This window comes from Dothidotthia symphoricarpi, assembly GCF_010015815.1.
Source record: "Dothidotthia symphoricarpi CBS 119687 unplaced genomic scaffold P153scaffold_6, whole genome shotgun sequence".
Classification (NCBI taxonomy): Eukaryota; Fungi; Ascomycota; class Dothideomycetes; order Pleosporales; family Dothidotthiaceae; genus Dothidotthia; species Dothidotthia symphoricarpi.
The window spans coordinates 1,442,959-1,459,500 of NW_022985013.1; the positions used below are offsets into that span (position 1 = coordinate 1,442,959).

Sequence of the window (16,542 nt, forward strand, 5' to 3'; positions counted from 1 at the left end):
TGCACGAGTGCAAGGGGAGCAAGCGTCGCGAGTGGTCACAGGGCGTTCGTCGTATGAGGTGTGTGTGTGTGCCTTGCCTGTCTGGCTGACCTCGACGTGGATATTATTATTCCGCGACTATCGGCGCCAAATAGGTAGCTTCTCTTTTCCCCTACGAGCTGCTGGCTAGCCTTTTCCAGCTTCAGATCGTTTCATCCAAGTTCGTCACACGGCGCGCGCGCGGGCCAGCCGCCTCAAACGTGCGAATTTAGGAAAAAAAAAAAGAGGGGGTGTGGTGGTCGAGGGGTAGGTACGGAAACGTCCCGTGCGGGATGGGATCGGGGGATCGTGAGGATGGCGAAAGAGGTTGGGTTTGGTTGGTGGGATGAACGTGTGCAGGCAGCGAGAGGTGTGTCAACACAACAACAACAGAACAGGACAGGACAGAACAGAACCAGGCGATCGTCTAGACAGATGCAGGGAAAGGCCGTGATGCGCGATGCGCGATGCAGGCGTTAAGAGGGCTTTTTTCCGCTAGACACTGGCAAATGTGTCGGGAGCTAGAGGCGCGCGTGCATGTGCATGATATGTATGTATGGATGTATGTATGTATGTGCGAGGGCTGCGCGTCTTGTGGGTGGTGGGCAGACGAACGTAGTTCACGGCGGCGAAGGATTCAGTCCTGCTCCCCTCCCCTCCCCCCCATGCCGTGCTGCCTCGCCCGCCGCCACATTGTCCCGCCATAGACGCGGCAGGACACCCTTCACGGCCTCTGTGAGGTGGTTGCTTCTACACCGCCAGTCTCTAGATGGTGCCTCGGGCCCAATCGCAAACCACCATCCCTACTGGCCAGGCGCAAACGTGCATAACAAGCTGCCGGATTCGATTGCGCACGAGGTGATTTGGTACGTGGACAACGCAGCGCGGTTCAGATTCTGCGCCCTGGACATGACGGCCGTGGCGGGGGGGTTGTCAACAGCCTGTCCAGCCCAGGAAGGCGAGAAGGCGAGGAAGGTAGGTACGACGACAGCAGCCGTCCTGACAGCTTCGGGCGGGAGGGGCATATTTCACGTCACTAGTGTACCACAGTTCCCACTTTGTTACAAAGACATGCCCAAGGCCCCAACACACGCAGCGCATCGAATCGAATTGAACTTGGGTCGTTATGGAATTTATCACCATGCCTGCTGCATAGGTGGCAAAACGATCTAGAACGGACACACCACCCACCATACCTGCATACAACGCCCACACACACACACACACCAAAGCACCGCGACTCCGCCACCCCAGGGTATCAACACAAGACAATCCACCATCGTCCCCAAACAAAAAACCAAGCAACACAGCGGACGCTAGATACAGCGCGCCGAGTCCGAAAACAAATAGACATTAGAAGTAGAGAGAAGCTCCTGAGACCGGAGACACGTCTCGAACGCTAAGACGCAAAAACAATAAACATTACTTATTTCCACCACGTCAGTCAGTCAACGGGGCGTTGAAAGAGGTCACGCGGATCTAAAAAGACGGGTCGTCCTCGGCATCTTCGCCGGCCAGTATTCTGCGCGCCTCCTCGAGCCGTCGTCGCCATGCTTTGCGTTCGTACTGCTCCCCGTATGTGTTTTGGAGGCTGGAGCATACGTGCTGGAAGCTTGCGGCCAGGCTGTAGATGAGCTGCTTGTCCTCTTCGTTGAGAGCCAATCGTGGCTCGTCGCGTGGAGCCTCCGTCAGAGTGGAGAACAGCTTCGACGTCCGCAGTCCGCTAACAAGGTCACCTGGTGACGACGAGCCGCGGGAGACCGAGCTCGCAGTCGGCGAAGAGCCGTTGCCGCGTCGCAAGTTGATGGCGGAGTCGGTGCGGAGCGACGTGATTCCAGGTCGCGGTGTCGTCGACTGTTGGTTGGAAAGGAGCTGCTGCGAGAACTGATCCATCTGCTCGTTCTCGTCGTCGTCGTCGTTTTGCCGTTCGGCGGCCGTGGCAAACGTCGCTATGGTAGACACTGAATCGGCGCTGGCGTTTCGTGCGTGCATCGAGTTCCTCTGTTGTGACTTGCTAGGGGTACTGTTATCGTTGATAGCCGTTGTGGGCCGTGTGGTCGCGGTGGAACTGGTGGAGCTCGTGCTGGATCTGCGACTTTCCAAGCTGTAGGTACCCATGGCACTGTGCAGGAAGAAGTGTTCGTAGTCAAACGCATCGACGCGGTCCTCATGGCGTGCGGTAATGGGCATCTCGTAGACTGCATCTTCGTAGACACTGTCACCCACGACTTCCGGTTCATCATCGTCATCAAGATCTTCTGTCTTTTCTACGTCTTGAGATTTCTTGAGTGTTCCTGGGCCCTCACGCAGCGAAGGTTGAGCACCAAAGTGTCGTGTAGGAAGTGGAGGCTCATCAAACTCGTCTTGACCCTCGCCGGAGAGCAACAGTCGTTCGCCTTCGATCTGGGAGGTAGTCGTCCTGGCGCTCATAGGTCCGTTCATATACTCGTCTTTGTACACATACAGATGAGTATTTCGGATTGGAGGATCTGTCGTGATGCCCAGGCCTGTAGCCGGTGCTCGGGGGGACTGGCGATTGTCGGTCCGATGAGCGTCCGGCGACGAATTCCAAGTCTCGGCAGACGTGAATGGGCTGGGTGAGCGGAGGCTTTGGGTGCTGCGCCGTCTGAGACGATCGTCCTGCGCCCGTTGCTTCAGACTCGATATCCTGCCCTTCAGATCGTTGACCTGCTCGCGGAGGTCGCTCGCAGCCGAGGTAGATCGGTGCAGCGTTGGCGTGCTGTCGTCTTCCCGCAATGTGGCCAGGGAAAGTGCGGATTTCGAGCTTCTCGATGTCGACCTCACAGGCGTTCTTTGGCCACTAGCACGGGGATCTCGTATGTTGTCGTAGCTCCTCGATTCCTTTACGGGGAAGCGACCGTTGCCGTATCCTTCTTGTAGCCATGAACTACGTGCAGCCCCCATTGCGCTTGACGCGCGCTTGCTCGCCGGCGTTTTTGTCATGTAGGTAGACGAGAAAGGTAGTGGTATCGATGTTTCGCTTACTCCTCGCGCATGGCCGGCCGAGCTGTTGGTTGAGGAAGACAGAGGCGTTCGATAGGAATGTATGCGAGGGGGGATTGGCCCCATACCAGCGTACAGCCGCCTGTCTCTGTCTCGCGCGGCCGAGATGTGTTGCGATAGTTCCGACGAGGATCTTGTCCTGGGTGGGGAGGTAGGAGAGACGACCAGCGACTCGCGCGCACCCCTGAGGTTGCCCTCCATGACCTGTGTACCGTCAGTAACGGCCCAATCGTCCTTAGCTTACAGTTACGCGTACATTGAGGCGCTTTTTGGCATTGGCCAGGATGATCTCTGCTCGTCTGCTCAGAGCTGCCGACGAATATGGGTCATCCTCGTCGTCGCTGCTGCCACTTGTACGCCCACCTGGAGTCCGCTCGGCTCCCGCCTCGTCGCCCTGGTTGTTTTTGGTGCTGGGAGAGTGGTGGTGGTCCTCCTGGTCCTCCAGATCCACTCCGCTGTCGTCAAAGCCGCCGTGGCTGTCGAATCCGGGCCAATTCTCAAAATCCTCACTGAGTACCGAGCTCGACGCGACGCTGATTCTGCGATCGTCCTCGTCCCACGTGCTCCGTGGGAGCGCATCGTGAGCGGTTGGCGAGGACGCCAGAGCATCGTTGCAAATGCCCTCTGGAGCGCTCATCTTGCGCAGCGTTGACAGCGAGGAATTGGAATGAGAACCCGAAGACACGGATGTGAATCTCGAGGGCTGCGAGGAGCGGCGCCGATTCGCAGGCACGGAGTCTAATATCGGAACAGTCCCTGCCAAGGAAGATGACCTCGAATGTCCGTACACAGCATCCAGTGTCGGAAGCGAAGGCGGGCGTTCAAAGTGAGGATGCGGCGATTCACTGCGGAGGTGGTTGTCGCCAAAGTCGGGCAGAATCATGCCTGCATCGCTAAGAAGAGGGCTCCTCGGCGAGGACTGTCCCTTGTGCCCCTGGGGTAATGTTCTGGCTAGCTGCATGGTTGCGGGTTGCGATCAAGGTAAGCTATATTAGCGAGCTGCAGATGAACATGGTCGTCTGGATCCAGGGTGCGAACGTCGAAACACGAATCCCGCTGGTGATTGAATCGTGGAGAAAGGGTCGGAGTAGGTCGGCGCGATGTCTACGAGAGAAAAGATATAGCGCACTCGCCTGCGCCTTTCATAATTGTGCCTGGCCATCTTTGTCCCCTTTACGGCCTTACAGCTGGCCTGTGCAAGTGTCCTCGAGGCTAACCGTCGGGATCATCACCCCCCGGCATACAACAGGTCCCACTTCTCCTCCAGCACCTCTGATTCGGCGGTGCGGCCCGTTTTTCTTTGTTTGTAAATTTCGCTTGCTGCAGGAACCAAGGGCGCAATCCGCTCTAGTATCCATGAGCCTGTCCAGACACCTGCTTGGACCGCGCATGAATGTGACTCGAGTCAAGCTTGGACGAGTTCGAGGCACTCTTGCTATCGCTGCTCTCTGTTTACGGGATGTCTGGCAATATCCTGTCTGCGTTATGGTCGAATTAGATTTGTGACTGTTGAGGTTCCCATGCATAGGCTAGATCAAGTGATGGACATTGGTCATCTCCAAGCACGCGAACCGCCGTTTCGCTAAGCATGGTTCGACCGGTAAATCAATCCTTCCAGATAAGATCTACGCATAAACAAACTTTTAGAAAACTTCATTGTCTTGTGTGCAGTGATTCGAGATCGCATGCTACGTGCACACTCAGTATATTCCATGAAAACATCCGGTGAGGCATGTACAAGTTGGTAATATTTGACATGTTCCGTTCTCGTATCGAAGCCGCCTGGTTACGCCTTTGCCGTAGCAAAACCCGAATAACTAGTATGCAACATACGCCACCCAATGCAAATGCAACCCCCATTCCAAGCTCGCTATGCATACAAAACAAAAATAAATACCAACCTCACAACATATCGTCGTCGTCGTTCCAACCCAGTGCATCGTATATCGAAGCCTCGCCTGCTTTCGGAGGACTCGATCCAGCAACTACATCTGGCAGCGCAATGGCTCTAGGCGGGGTAACGATATCTGGAGAAGATCGAATATTGAGTTTTGAGATGGGAAGCGAATTGTCGAGGCTCTTGACAGGTGTTTCAAACACAGGTGGTGCGACCGGTGGCCACCGGTCTGGAGAAGAGGGCACACCTTTTACTGGAGTCTCGAAGATACTCCTGCGTGCTGTTCCCGACGAAAACGTTCTTGTGTTCGGCGCTTTGGAAGGCGTTTCTGCAATGCCCTCGTACGGCTGAGTCCGGCTTATTGTATTGCGTTGGACGGTTGTGCTCATCATGAAGGGTGGCGGGCGAACCCCAGAGGATGGAACGCAAAAGTCGCTCGAGGGTGGAGGCGCCTCGGCTACGACCTGTCGAACGAACGGATTGCTGTGGTAGTGAGTCGGTGTTTGCCCGATCATGTCCCTCGTCTTGCGGCCGGCTCGAGGAGTGGCAGTGACCTGGACATCTCTCACAACCTTCCTCACAGGGTTCGCCGGCTTTCTCGACTTGTCGGTCGAACTGATACCACGACGCTCGACATCTGCCATGTAGCCTCCAACGGCTAGCCCTCTGTTTGGCTTTTTCAAAGCAGAGATGGCCTCTTTGAGGTCTTCCTCAACTCGCTGCTTTTGCTTCATCTTCGCTGTGGCCGCGGCAGAGGTTGTGGTAAGGTCAATCTGGCGACCTTGCAGATGCTTGAGCTGCGACATAGACTGCCGAGCACCCTTTGAAGGACTGCGATGGAACGGAATGGCTGACAAGGGCGCCTCGCTCCCTTCTCGCTTGATTCCATCTACCAGGATAGAGTCGGTAGCAGCTCGGTTGAAAGAGGGCGTTACTCGCTCCCCAGTCCTTCCTATCGTATCAGTGGCTACCCTTGCCAACGATCGGCGTGACTTTTTGATTTCCCGGTCTTTCAACTCTCCCGATTTACGTGACGTTACTGGCGGTCTCATTGCCTTGCGTTTCGATGGCAGGCTGTGCGCGGGTCCTCCGAGCTTCTTGTTGATCATGAGCGCCTGCTCGGGGAGTCGGTTCATATAGAATGGTATGATAACTTCGACGCAGAACCCATGTAAGCGGTCGTTGGCGGCGCCTTTGCCCGACCCATCAGCAGTTCCATTCTGTTTTGAGGGATCTGCCTCGAAGTCCAAAATGCCTGCTTCCTCAGTAGCATGCCAGATGCACAGCCTATCCAGTAGTAGATCTAGCTGCAAATTGATGTCATCTAGCTTTTTCTTGCGCTTGTTTGGTATTATTTGCGATTCCTCCTGGGTTTGAGTTTCATCCACTAAAGAACCTCCGGGAGGCGGCTTGTATGTAGAAAGGGCTTCCAGGGCAATGATTTCAAGCATGAGGGTTAATTGGGCAAGTGTCTCGCGCACCCTCATGTCTCCAATCCGCCTCTTGATGCGTTGTTCTATCGTCTCCTGTCCATTGTTCTCCGAGTTTGGCATCTCTGACATCCACCATTTTCTGATCTCAATCTCTTCTTGTGGGTAAACGCCGTCTCGAGTAAGCTTCATCTTTTTCTTTGATCTTTTAGTCTTGACGCCTTTTGCAGCTATATCCTCGTCGGAGTAGCTTCCTGGTGGTATCGATTTGATGAGTGATGGCAGTTTCTCGTAGTATTTCTTCTCGCTGGCTTTCGGACTGAGAAGCATTGATCTCAGGAACGTTACCAGTTCGTGCGTTGGCGGAGCACCTTCCTCAGGTGACGTGAAAGCGTTGCGTATCCGTGCAATTGGTCCTTTCGCAAAGTATGCCAGAGAGGTTTTCGATAGATAGACTGCCTCCAAATACAGCTGACGCAATGACTCAAGCTGGTCTGGGGGAGACGGTAGTTCCATCGTCGGTTCTGGAAAAAGATGGTTGGGGGCAGAATCTATGACTTCGGTCTCCTCCATTATTGGAGTATCACGTCGCATCTGTGACTCTTCTTCTACGAGTTCTGGTTCGGGCTTGCATCGCATCATCGTTATCCTAGCACGTTCCAGCGGCCGCTCGACTGGCTGCGTCTTCGTGATTGCGTGCTGCCACCATTGCCCACCCACGACATTGCTGGTCTCCGATGCTGGCATTGCGGGGTACAACGCGAGGATCGAGGGGTCCCACAGTTCTGCGACGTCCTTTTCTTTCAGCCACTGAGCAATCTTGCAGATACTGTAAACACGGGGGCGGACACGTTCTATGGCGTACAACGTCTTCTTTGATTCGTGTCGTGCAATGAGCACCCTCGGCGGTATGTAATCGTTGGGTTTGGCGTCATTTCCGTCCTCCAGCACATCAATGTAGGCGGAGAACAGGCAGTTTGCGGCGAAGGTGTCGTCCGAGGATGTGTCGAGAAAGGTGAGGGGAAATTGGGCACGTCCGATAATGCGCACCGGCTTGAACGTGGCAGGCTTATCGTATGGCGAGCTCGGGTATGGCTTGATAGTGAAGGGCTTGTTGAAGGTTCCCAGGCCGCATATAGCCTCTCTCCTCCGCTTCGATGGCAACGGCGCCTTTGCTTCGTCGCGTGTCGCGGTGAGTCCGAGGATTTGTGTGGACTTCTTAGAGGAAGACTGGAGCATTGTTTTCGTTTGCGATGCATAGGAGGACATTGGAGCTGCTCATGGTTGTGTGGTATCGTTGGTTGCGGACTGTGATATGTGGAAGCGGGCTGATTGTGCTTTGCTCACAAACGCGTTCTCGAGACGCGTTGAAGGCTCGTGCTCTGACGCCCCCGCGTCATCTTAGAGCATCATCGGCGACAGCGATCTCCTAGCATGCACATGTCATAATATTGGTGCAGATCGAACTTTCAGCATGCTAGAAAGCGCTCCACCGTGTCAGTAATTAGTTTGTTCTACCAGATGACATTGTTGCCTTGGCCTCTAATGGTTGGCCGGGTACCAGAGGCCTTAGTGTCGACCAATTGTGTAAACAAGCCGTTTCCAGTGTTCAGTCAAGAATTAGGTATATCATGAGCAACTATGCATTGTATGTTCAATCTGACATGTGTGGTGTACCATCTTGTACGAACTCATCTATCGTTGATCACATTGGGTCAATCGAGTGGAGGGGAGGTGAGGTGGAAGATCAATATCTGAGGCTAAGCCGCACTGCTAGACGAAATCCATGATTATTTCGAGGCCAGCCGTGGTAAATCGTATCTAGGTCATCTGGTCACGCATTATTTCTCTTGCACGCTCCTTCCTCTTAACCCGCACTTCGCCATGCCCAATGCGGCTACCACCTTTTTACCCCAGCCGGCCTTAACGTTGTCCCCGAACGCTTGTCGTCGGCTTTGACATTTCACCTTTGGCATGTCCCGTATGCCATAAACCGAGGCCACAGTACTTGATTATGTTCCTGTCGCATGCAGAGTTTGTCCTCACGTTCCACTCACCATGAAGTCCTTTGCATCCAGAGAAGCCACACGGCTCTTGAGCCAGTCCGCTATAGCACGAAAAGCGCCAATTGCGGCCACGCGAAACCGGAATGCATGGCAACAAACACAAAGGAGAGGGTTCAGTAGAACAAGCAAGCTGTTAGTGGTCAAGCCGTATCTGCTGGCGGATATCGGGGAAGGTTAGTACTGCAGGTGTGTACAGGGAAATTGGAAACTAAGGTTGTGTCAGGTATCACCGAATGTCAAGTCATCCAGTGGTTCGTCAAGCCCGGCGCGCGTGTCGAGCAGTTCGATCCTATCTGCGAAGTACAGTCGGATAAGGCTTCAGTCGAAGTAGGCATCCAAGTACACAAAAGCAGACCACGTTTCTAAGACACAGGCAGATTACGTCGCGATTTGATGGCGTTATCAAGAGGCTGTACTATGAAGCTGACGACATGGCCAAAGTCGGCAAGGTAAGATGGTTTTCAGACTGCATGGGACATAATGAGACTGACTTCCACAGCCTCTGGTAGACATCGACATCCAAAGCGACATATCCCCCGCCGACGAAGCCTTGCTCAATGGAGGGTCAGGCAAAGAGCCGTCTCAGGACCCAGAACCCCAAGAACAAGTTCTGGAGGTTGGTAGAAACGACACAAAAGCTGCAAGCGGAGACTCGTCACTTCCGGGGCAATCGTCTTCTCTACCCGAACCTCCTAGAGAAGAGCCAAAACCACAACGGCAATTGGGCAAGCATGCAATGCTGGCAACACCTGCTGTACGACACATGATCAAGGAATTCAATCTAAACATAGAAAACGTGGAAGGCACAGGAAGAGACGGCCGCGTACTGAAAGACGATGTACAAAGACATGTAGAGGCAGCGAAGCAGACCAGCAGCACACCGACAACTCCCGCATCACCAGCACCCACACCTCCCCAGCAACAACTCGAAGACCAAGTACGGCCCCTGACACCGATCCAGTCAGGCATGTTCAAACAAATGACCAAATCCCTCTCCATACCCCACTTCCTCTACACCGACACCGTCGACTTCAGCTCCCTAACCGCCCTACGCAAAAAATACAACCACAACCGCGAGAAATCCGACCGAATAACCCCACTCCCCGTAATCATCAAAGCCGTCTCCCTCACTCTCGAGCAATTCCCCCTCTTAAACGCTCACCTGGACACCACCACAAACCCCGCAAAGCCGCAAATCACACTCAAAGGCAGCCACAACTTCGGCATCGCCGTCGACTCGCCCTCGGGCCTGCTCGTCCCCGTTATCAGGAACGTGCAGAGCCACAGCATTGCGTCTCTCGCGCAGGAGATCTCGCGTCTGGCGAACCTCGCGCGGAACGGGAAACTTTCTTCTGCTGACCTTGCTGGCGCGACGTTCACGCTTAGTAATATCGGGAGTATAGGCGGGACGGCTGTGGCGCCTGTTATTTCGGCGCCGCAAGTGGCTATCATGGCTTTGGGTAGGGCGAAGGTGGTGCCTGCGTTTGGGGAGGATGGGGAGCTGATCAGGCGCGAGGAGTGCGTGTTTAGCTGGAGTGCGGATCATCGGGTTGTGGATGGGGCGTATGTGGCGCGGGCGGCGGAGGAGGTGAGGAAGTGTATTGAGGGGGTTGAAGGGATGCTCGTTAGGATGAGGTGATATGGGGTGTTTTTCTTGTTTTAGCAGATCCATGGTAGATGATGAATGTGTTTATGAAAAGCGCCTATTTCATGATTGATGGCGGCCTGCCTTTTTTGGGATGAATATGAGCTGCTTCCACATTTCAAGGCTCTCCCTTACGGTTGGTACAAAAGCCAATCCAACTCGTTCCCGATGTTCCATTCTTTCCATGATAGCATCTCCAATCCCATGCTCGTCACTACTCCTTCCACAAACTAACTAGAACCCTTGAGCATCTGCTCCAGCGCATCCCTGCTATTCGCATACGTCTTCTCCATGAAATCCTCCTTCTTGTTCAGATTCGACATCTCCTTTGTCAGCGCCTCGCTCTCGTCCTTCAGCCTCTTCTGCACGTCTGGGATGGGCGTGCCGACGAACCTGGCGCGTTGGGTTAACACGGGCGCGCTTGCATCGGGGTATCGAAGGGGGGAAATATGGGCTTGTGGATGGATGTGGGAATGCGAATGTAGACGTAGATATAGATGTAGAGATGGACATCGGAATGGAAATGGAATTGAAATGATATTGGATTTGGAATTTGGAATTTTGGAAATCGGGACACGCAAAATAAAGCCTTACATTTTCCCCACACCCTCGTACACTTTCGTGTCCGCGGGCAGCGAAGATACCTCGGATGAGGTCAGTTGCAGCATGCGGTCTTCGCGTGTGCGGGCTGCCTTTTGCTGCCGGATGATGAGCAGCTGTTGCTCGGCGAAGACCTTTTTCTGGTTGATTTCTTGCAGGACCTGAGGGGTTCGTTAGATCTGGTCTGTGTGTGTGTGTGTGGATTTTCTTTTTGAGGAAATGGGGATGGCGTGTTTGTTTATTTACCTGCTGTAGGGCTTCGTTGGGGATCGACATTGTTTGTGGGAATGGGGGATGGGAGAGTGGGTGGGTTGACTGAGGGCGCGGTGTTTCTCTGTTTGGCGATGGTTGAGGCTGCTGCTGCGATTGTTGGTGGGGTGTGATTGGCTGGGGGGTTTGATGTGGGTCTTTCTTGGTGTTTGCGACGACGCGTTATTGTCTTCACGAACGGATGTTTTTTTACTTTTCTTGTGTACGCTATGGATTGTTGGAGGGGTTTGCTGTTGCGCCGATCTTCTTCATATCTTTGGTTACTAATGTGTAGAGCGTACCCTTAACAACCTGGTAGCATGACCAATCGCTCGCGGGTCACTGATCAATGCGCACGCCGGCAACTCCGGGAGTATAAAATGGGTTCGTCTTTTCTACTGCGGTTCTGGCTTCCACTTCGCCAAACGTGCTCGTCAAAGGAAATACTATGGCTGTCGCGTTCTTGTCGAGACTTCCCTCGATCCCGTACCCTCCGGAGCAAGATGGACGGTGGTCACCAGTCACCTCTACACTAGATTGGTGTGAAGAAGTCAGTGATGATATATTTCTTCTACGATGACATGCTGATTTCCTGAAGAACTATGTTGTCACGCAATACTCTGCGGAAATCATCAATACCCTCACCAACCTCCTGTTCATATACCTAGCCGCCAAAGGAGTCCAAAACTGCCTGAAAAACGGACATGATACAGTGTTCCTCGTCGCCTTTGTAGGCTACGGAATCGTTGGGACAGGCAGTTTCCTCTTCCATGCCACACTGAAATGTGTGTGTCCCACAATAATCCCATCATTCTCAAATACCTTATCTGGATCTAACGCCATACAGACCCCATGCAGCTCGTAGACGAGCTATCAATGATCTACACAACCTGCCTGATGAACTACGCGACCTTCTCCTACGGCAAGTCTAGAGTGCACTCCGCGATCCTGGCCATGGGTCTGATCTCTCTCGCCCTTTTCATCACGCTGTACTACCACTACCTGCAAGACCCCACGTTCCACCAAAACGCATACACCATCCTCACGATAGTGGTTTTGTTCCGGGCAATGTACGTCATGGAAGTCAACATCCGGCCAAAGTTCCGCTCAAAGGAAAGAGAAGCAGCAGACCCGCACCCGCGCGAGAATCAGGAACAGGAGGATCTCAAAGCCCAGGAGACGTTGCGCACGATGTGGAAGATGATCGTGTCGGGACTAAGTATATTCCTCGGCGGCTTTGCGGTCTGGAGTCTGGATAATGAGCATTGCTCGACGTTGGTCGGGTGGCGGAGGGAGATTGGGATGCCCTGGGGGTTTTTTCTGGAGGGGCATGGATGGTGGTGAGTATGTTGTTTTGAATTGGGAGGGTGGTGGTGGCTGACGATATTTAGGCATTTGATGACGGGGGTTGGGGCGTATTTTTACTTGGTTTGGGGTATCTGGCTCCGGCATTGTTTGAACTTTAAGCAGGATGAGTATGAGCTTTTCTGGCCGAATTGGTGGACTATGCCTATGGTTGTTAGGCAGAAGAGGTCGATGGTTAACGGCAAGGTGAATGGGTATGCGAATGGTCATGCAAATGGACATGCTAACGGACACGCCAACGGACATGCGAACGGCGCGACGAAGAAGGAGTTGTGAGATTGAAGTTTGTATTTTGTTGGATTTTATTGAGCATTACGGCTGCAGGTTTGTTGGTCCAAATTATGGAAATGGTTCCATGTGCTAGACATACGATAGATAGACAAATAGACAAGTATAGAATAAGATAGACTATGTGTGATTTGACTGCTGTGTCTAAAGAAGCGAAGTAAATGTCTTCCAACCAAGAGCCGCGGATTGGTTGACATGATCAAGATGGCCTGCAGCATCCATTCTGAACCGGTGGAGAGCATTGGCCTGTTCATGTCTCTTGTGCAGTACAACTTGGTGATCGTTGGCCTGGTCACGGCGTTGTGTCTACTCGACCCTTTGATCCAAGACCAATAGAAGTTCAGTTCTTCGAAACAGTTGGCGACTCACGGCTGCACGACGGGCATGAACGACAGGTTCTCGGCGTCGAGTCCCCCTGGCTGTGGAGTCGACTGACTGTTGGCTGTCGAGGCGTAAACAGCTAGCGCAACAGCCCGTGCGTACATGTTAACCGCGCTAAAAACTACCACAACATCTTACCGCTCTTCTGTCCTCCCTTCCTCTCCACCCACGACGCCGACCAGCCTCAACCAGCTCCTCCGCCATTCTCAGCTTCAGTAACCACCTCTAGCCCACCCAACACCGCCAACATGCGTGAGATTGTACGTCTGCCTTCCATCCCGCAAATTTGCTGGGGCGCGTCTGGCCCCGCTATTTCAGGGATAGCACAACACGGGCAAGCAGCAGCTAACGATACCTCTTCGTGATATAGGTTCACCTCCAGACCGGTCAATGCGTAAGTCCATATCCAAGCCGCCCATGGTCGAGACAGCGCGACTGACCATCAACAGGGTAACCAAATCGGTGCTGCCTTCTGGCAAACCATCTCCGGCGAGCACGGCCTCGACGGCTCCGGTGTGTACAATGGCACCTCGGACCTCCAGCTCGAGCGCATGAATGTCTACTTCAACGAGGTAGTGTAACCCATTCCCCCACGCCACACGGGCTGCGAGTGCTGACCAATGACAGGCGTCTGGCAACAAGTTTGTTCCCCGTGCCGTCCTCGTCGACTTGGAGCCCGGTACCATGGACGCCGTCCGCGCCGGCCCCTTCGGACAGCTCTTCCGTCCCGACAACTTCGTCTTCGGCCAGTCGGGTGCTGGTAACAACTGGGCAAAGGGTCATTACACCGAGGGTGCCGAGCTGGTCGACCAGGTCCTCGATGTCGTCCGTCGCGAGGCTGAGGGCTGCGACTGCCTCCAGGGTTTCCAGATCACCCACTCGCTCGGTGGTGGTACCGGTGCCGGTATGGGTACTCTTTTGATCTCCAAGATCCGCGAGGAGTTCCCCGACCGCATGATGGCCACCTTCTCCGTCGTGCCTTCCCCCAAGGTCTCCGACACCGTTGTCGAGCCCTACAACGCCACCCTGTCCGTCCACCAGCTTGTCGAGAACTCCGACGAGACCTTCTGCATTGACAACGAGGTGCGTGCGACGCCTTGAGCCGTGACGACAAAGAAGCTAACCTGATTCAGGCTCTGTACGACATCTGCATGAGGACTCTCAAGCTCAACAACCCCTCCTACGGTGACCTGAACCACCTCGTCTCCGCCGTCATGTCGGGTGTCACCACCTGCCTGCGTTTCCCCGGTCAGCTCAACTCCGATCTGAGGAAGTTGGCTGTCAACATGGTCCCCTTCCCCCGTCTCCATTTCTTCATGGTCGGATTCGCTCCCCTGACCAGCCGTGGCGCCTCCTCCTTCCGCGCCGTCACCGTTCCCGAGCTCACACAGCAGATGTTCGACCCCAAGAACATGATGGCTGCCTCTGACTTCCGCAACGGTCGTTACCTGACCTGCTCCGCGTACTTCCGCGGTAAGGTCTCGATGAAGGAGGTCGAGGACCAGATGCGCAACGTCCAGAACAAGAACTCCTCTTACTTTGTTGAGTGGATCCCCAACAACGTCCAGACCGCCCTCTGCTCGGTTCCTCCCCGTGGCCTCAAGATGTCCGCCACTTTCGTCGGAAACTCTACCTCCATCCAGGAGCTCTTCAAGCGTGTCGGTGACCAGTTCTCCGCCATGTTCAGGCGCAAGGCTTTCTTGCATTGGTACACTGGCGAGGGTATGGACGAGATGGAGTTCACTGAGGCTGAGTCCAACATGAACGATTTGGTCTCCGAGTACCAGCAGTACCAGGAGGCTTCCGTCTCCGATGCTGAGGAGGAGTACGAGGAGGAGGCTCCTCTTGAGGGCGAGGAGTAAATTATCGATCCATAATACCACGATAAGTTTGGATTTTGGAGATTGGTCAAGGTGGACAGTGTCGACGTTACGATTCGTGCTTTGAGTGGCATAGCTGTCCTCGAGCAGGCGCGCTGGAGTGGGAGCAATGTGTTGTTTCTGCGATGGAGCGACTGTGGAGGTTGCAGCATGCGTATTTCGAGCGTAGGAGCAGACCTCTTGTTAGCGAAAAAGCTTTTATAATCAATGAATGTTCACCAAAGCTGGAGTTTTTGATTGATGTATTTTGATGTGTGAGGTGATATATAAATCTTCTAGACAGCGATCCAATGTAATGGTAACTTTCACCTTATGCTCGGTTCATCGTCTGCGCTCAACGAAAGTCAAATGATCCAAGTTGTTAAAGACAATAGAAGACAAGTCACGTTGATGAAACCTACTCCAACTGCGCATACCCCGTACTCGATATCCATCTATCCATGTGTTGCTCGGGTGGTTGTCGCATTGGGCTTGTCAATATCAAACATGTGTGTTTTTTTCTTTCTTCCTCCCCCATCCTATCTACCGTAACTTTTTTTTCCTTCTCTCTCTCTGCGGCTGGCAGTTGAATACCGACCGAGTGCCGCGCGCACAGAGCCAAAACCCCCCAACCTTGACTCTAACCTCCAAAACGCCGTCGCTGTATGCGTAGCTATTGCCATGTTGAATCAACGTTCCATTTCCACCCACGCATCCGTAGCCCACCTCCCACCTCATCCCCCTTAGTACATCCCCCCTCACATCTTCTTCCCCCTCCCCTCCTCCCTCCTCGCATAAATCCTCCCCGTAAACGGATCCTCCCACCTCCTCGCAACCGCATAACACGCCGCCACCACCCCGGTAACCAGCACACCAGCCGGCTTCCCATACCACAGCGCCGTAGCCAAGAAGCTCATCGTCGAACCATGATACATCGGTGCGTCGGACACGTTGAACGGGAAGCTCGTCACCGGCGCGTCCATCAGGATGCCGAAGTAGTCGCCTAGATATGTGCCTGTGACGCCGAGCGCGTACATGGAGGAGAGGACTAGGGTGTTGCCGGTGAGGAAGAGGGGGAGGGCGGAGTATTTTATCAATGGGGTTAGGAGGGTGGGGTGGGGGGGTTGGGTGGAGAGGGCGGTTGAGTAGCTGGGTTTTTGTTAGGGTGGGGTGTGAAGGGGGGGGGGGGGGGGGGGGGGGGGGGGAAGGCGGGCGTACAGGTAGTCGCGTAAGATGCCGAGGGAGAAGATGGTTATTGCTAGGGCGTAGCAGCCGTGGCGGGGGTTGTTGTTGAAGAGCTTGGTTATGGTTTTGTGGTGGTATTCTGTGGGTGGTGGTGGGTTAGTCGCTCGCTCGTTCGCTGGGCTTGCAAGTAGAGTGTCTGGAGATGGCGTACCTCGCTGTGCAGCAATACTATACCACGAATTAGCTACAAAGCTACACATTCAGACTTTGAACAAACTTACTTCCAAAACGTAGGATTGAACACGATGCTAGCTATGGAAACTGCAACGGCGCATTAGTTGCTGTGTGTGCCTACATTCATTCCGAGCTCTACTCACTCCATAAGCTAGGCTGGCTGAAGTCTATGTAGCTCGACATGATCGCAAAGTATCGTCCTTCCAGTTCGCAAAGCAAAGTGTCAGACCGGTGGGGAAGAAGTGAGAGGTCACGATATTGTGTGGGGAGGGGGAGAGGAGGCCGGGGTAGAGCTTGTTTG

The 16,542-nt window shown here is 53.9% G+C and overlaps 8 protein-coding genes across 8 annotated transcripts; 4 read left to right on the forward strand and 4 right to left on the reverse strand.

The window, feature by feature from the left end:
- Positions 1-256: 256 nt before the first annotated feature.
- Positions 257-1,344, forward strand: P153DRAFT_202654 (uncharacterized protein). The gene has a single exon (XM_033662504.1). It carries the CDS (start codon positions 556-558, stop codon positions 1,189-1,191), a length of 636 nt encoding a protein of 211 aa, XP_033526156.1. The 5' UTR covers positions 257-555; the 3' UTR covers positions 1,192-1,344.
- Positions 1,345-1,497: 153 nt separating this feature from the next.
- On the reverse strand, positions 1,498-4,003 carry P153DRAFT_286715 (uncharacterized protein; the record flags this gene model as incomplete). The annotated part of the gene is made up of 2 exons (XM_033663485.1): positions 1,498-3,246; positions 3,299-4,003. 2 exons carry the CDS (start codon positions 4,001-4,003, stop codon positions 1,498-1,500), a joined length of 2,454 nt encoding a protein of 817 aa, XP_033526157.1.
- Positions 4,004-4,725: 722 nt separating this feature from the next.
- On the reverse strand, positions 4,726-7,684 carry P153DRAFT_312462 (uncharacterized protein). The gene has a single exon (XM_033664844.1). The coding sequence runs from the start codon at positions 7,636-7,638 to the stop codon at positions 4,945-4,947; it is 2,694 nt and encodes an 897-aa protein (XP_033526158.1). The 5' UTR covers positions 7,639-7,684; the 3' UTR covers positions 4,726-4,944.
- A 558-nt stretch (positions 7,685-8,242) lies between these two features.
- On the forward strand, positions 8,243-10,212 carry P153DRAFT_336384 (uncharacterized protein). The gene is made up of 4 exons (XM_033665695.1): positions 8,243-8,608; positions 8,659-8,762; positions 8,813-8,884; positions 8,935-10,212. The coding sequence occupies exons 1-4, from the start codon at positions 8,428-8,430 to the stop codon at positions 10,072-10,074; spliced, it is 1,497 nt and encodes a 498-aa protein (XP_033526159.1). The 5' UTR covers positions 8,243-8,427; the 3' UTR covers positions 10,075-10,212.
- A 98-nt stretch (positions 10,213-10,310) lies between these two features.
- Positions 10,311-10,956, reverse strand: P153DRAFT_383863 (Prefoldin; the record flags this gene model as incomplete). The annotated part of the gene is made up of 3 exons (XM_033670279.1): positions 10,311-10,473; positions 10,675-10,841; positions 10,927-10,956. The coding sequence occupies 3 exons, from the start codon at positions 10,954-10,956 to the stop codon at positions 10,311-10,313; spliced, it is 360 nt and encodes a 119-aa protein (XP_033526160.1).
- A 198-nt stretch (positions 10,957-11,154) lies between these two features.
- P153DRAFT_395081 (alkaline ceramidase-like protein) lies at positions 11,155-12,711 on the forward strand. The gene is made up of 4 exons (XM_033671365.1): positions 11,155-11,479; positions 11,528-11,714; positions 11,777-12,269; positions 12,321-12,711. Exons 1-4 carry the CDS (start codon positions 11,378-11,380, stop codon positions 12,568-12,570), a joined length of 1,032 nt encoding a protein of 343 aa, XP_033526161.1. The 5' UTR covers positions 11,155-11,377; the 3' UTR covers positions 12,571-12,711.
- Positions 12,712-13,211: 500 nt separating this feature from the next.
- P153DRAFT_355501 (beta-tubulin) lies at positions 13,212-14,825 on the forward strand (the record flags this gene model as incomplete). The annotated part of the gene is made up of 5 exons (XM_033666574.1): positions 13,212-13,223; positions 13,334-13,357; positions 13,413-13,535; positions 13,591-14,046; positions 14,097-14,825. The coding sequence occupies 5 exons, from the start codon at positions 13,212-13,214 to the stop codon at positions 14,823-14,825; spliced, it is 1,344 nt and encodes a 447-aa protein (XP_033526162.1).
- Positions 14,826-15,580: 755 nt separating this feature from the next.
- P153DRAFT_421740 (phosphatidylethanolamine N-methyltransferase) lies at positions 15,581-16,507 on the reverse strand (the record flags this gene model as incomplete). The annotated part of the gene is made up of 5 exons (XM_033672328.1): positions 16,385-16,507; positions 16,289-16,328; positions 16,219-16,235; positions 16,041-16,146; positions 15,581-15,971 (listed from the first exon to the last, which is right to left on the reverse strand). The coding sequence occupies exons 1-5, from the start codon at positions 16,422-16,424 to the stop codon at positions 15,581-15,583; spliced, it is 594 nt and encodes a 197-aa protein (XP_033526163.1). The 5' UTR covers positions 16,425-16,507.
- Positions 16,508-16,542: the final 35 nt, after the last annotated feature.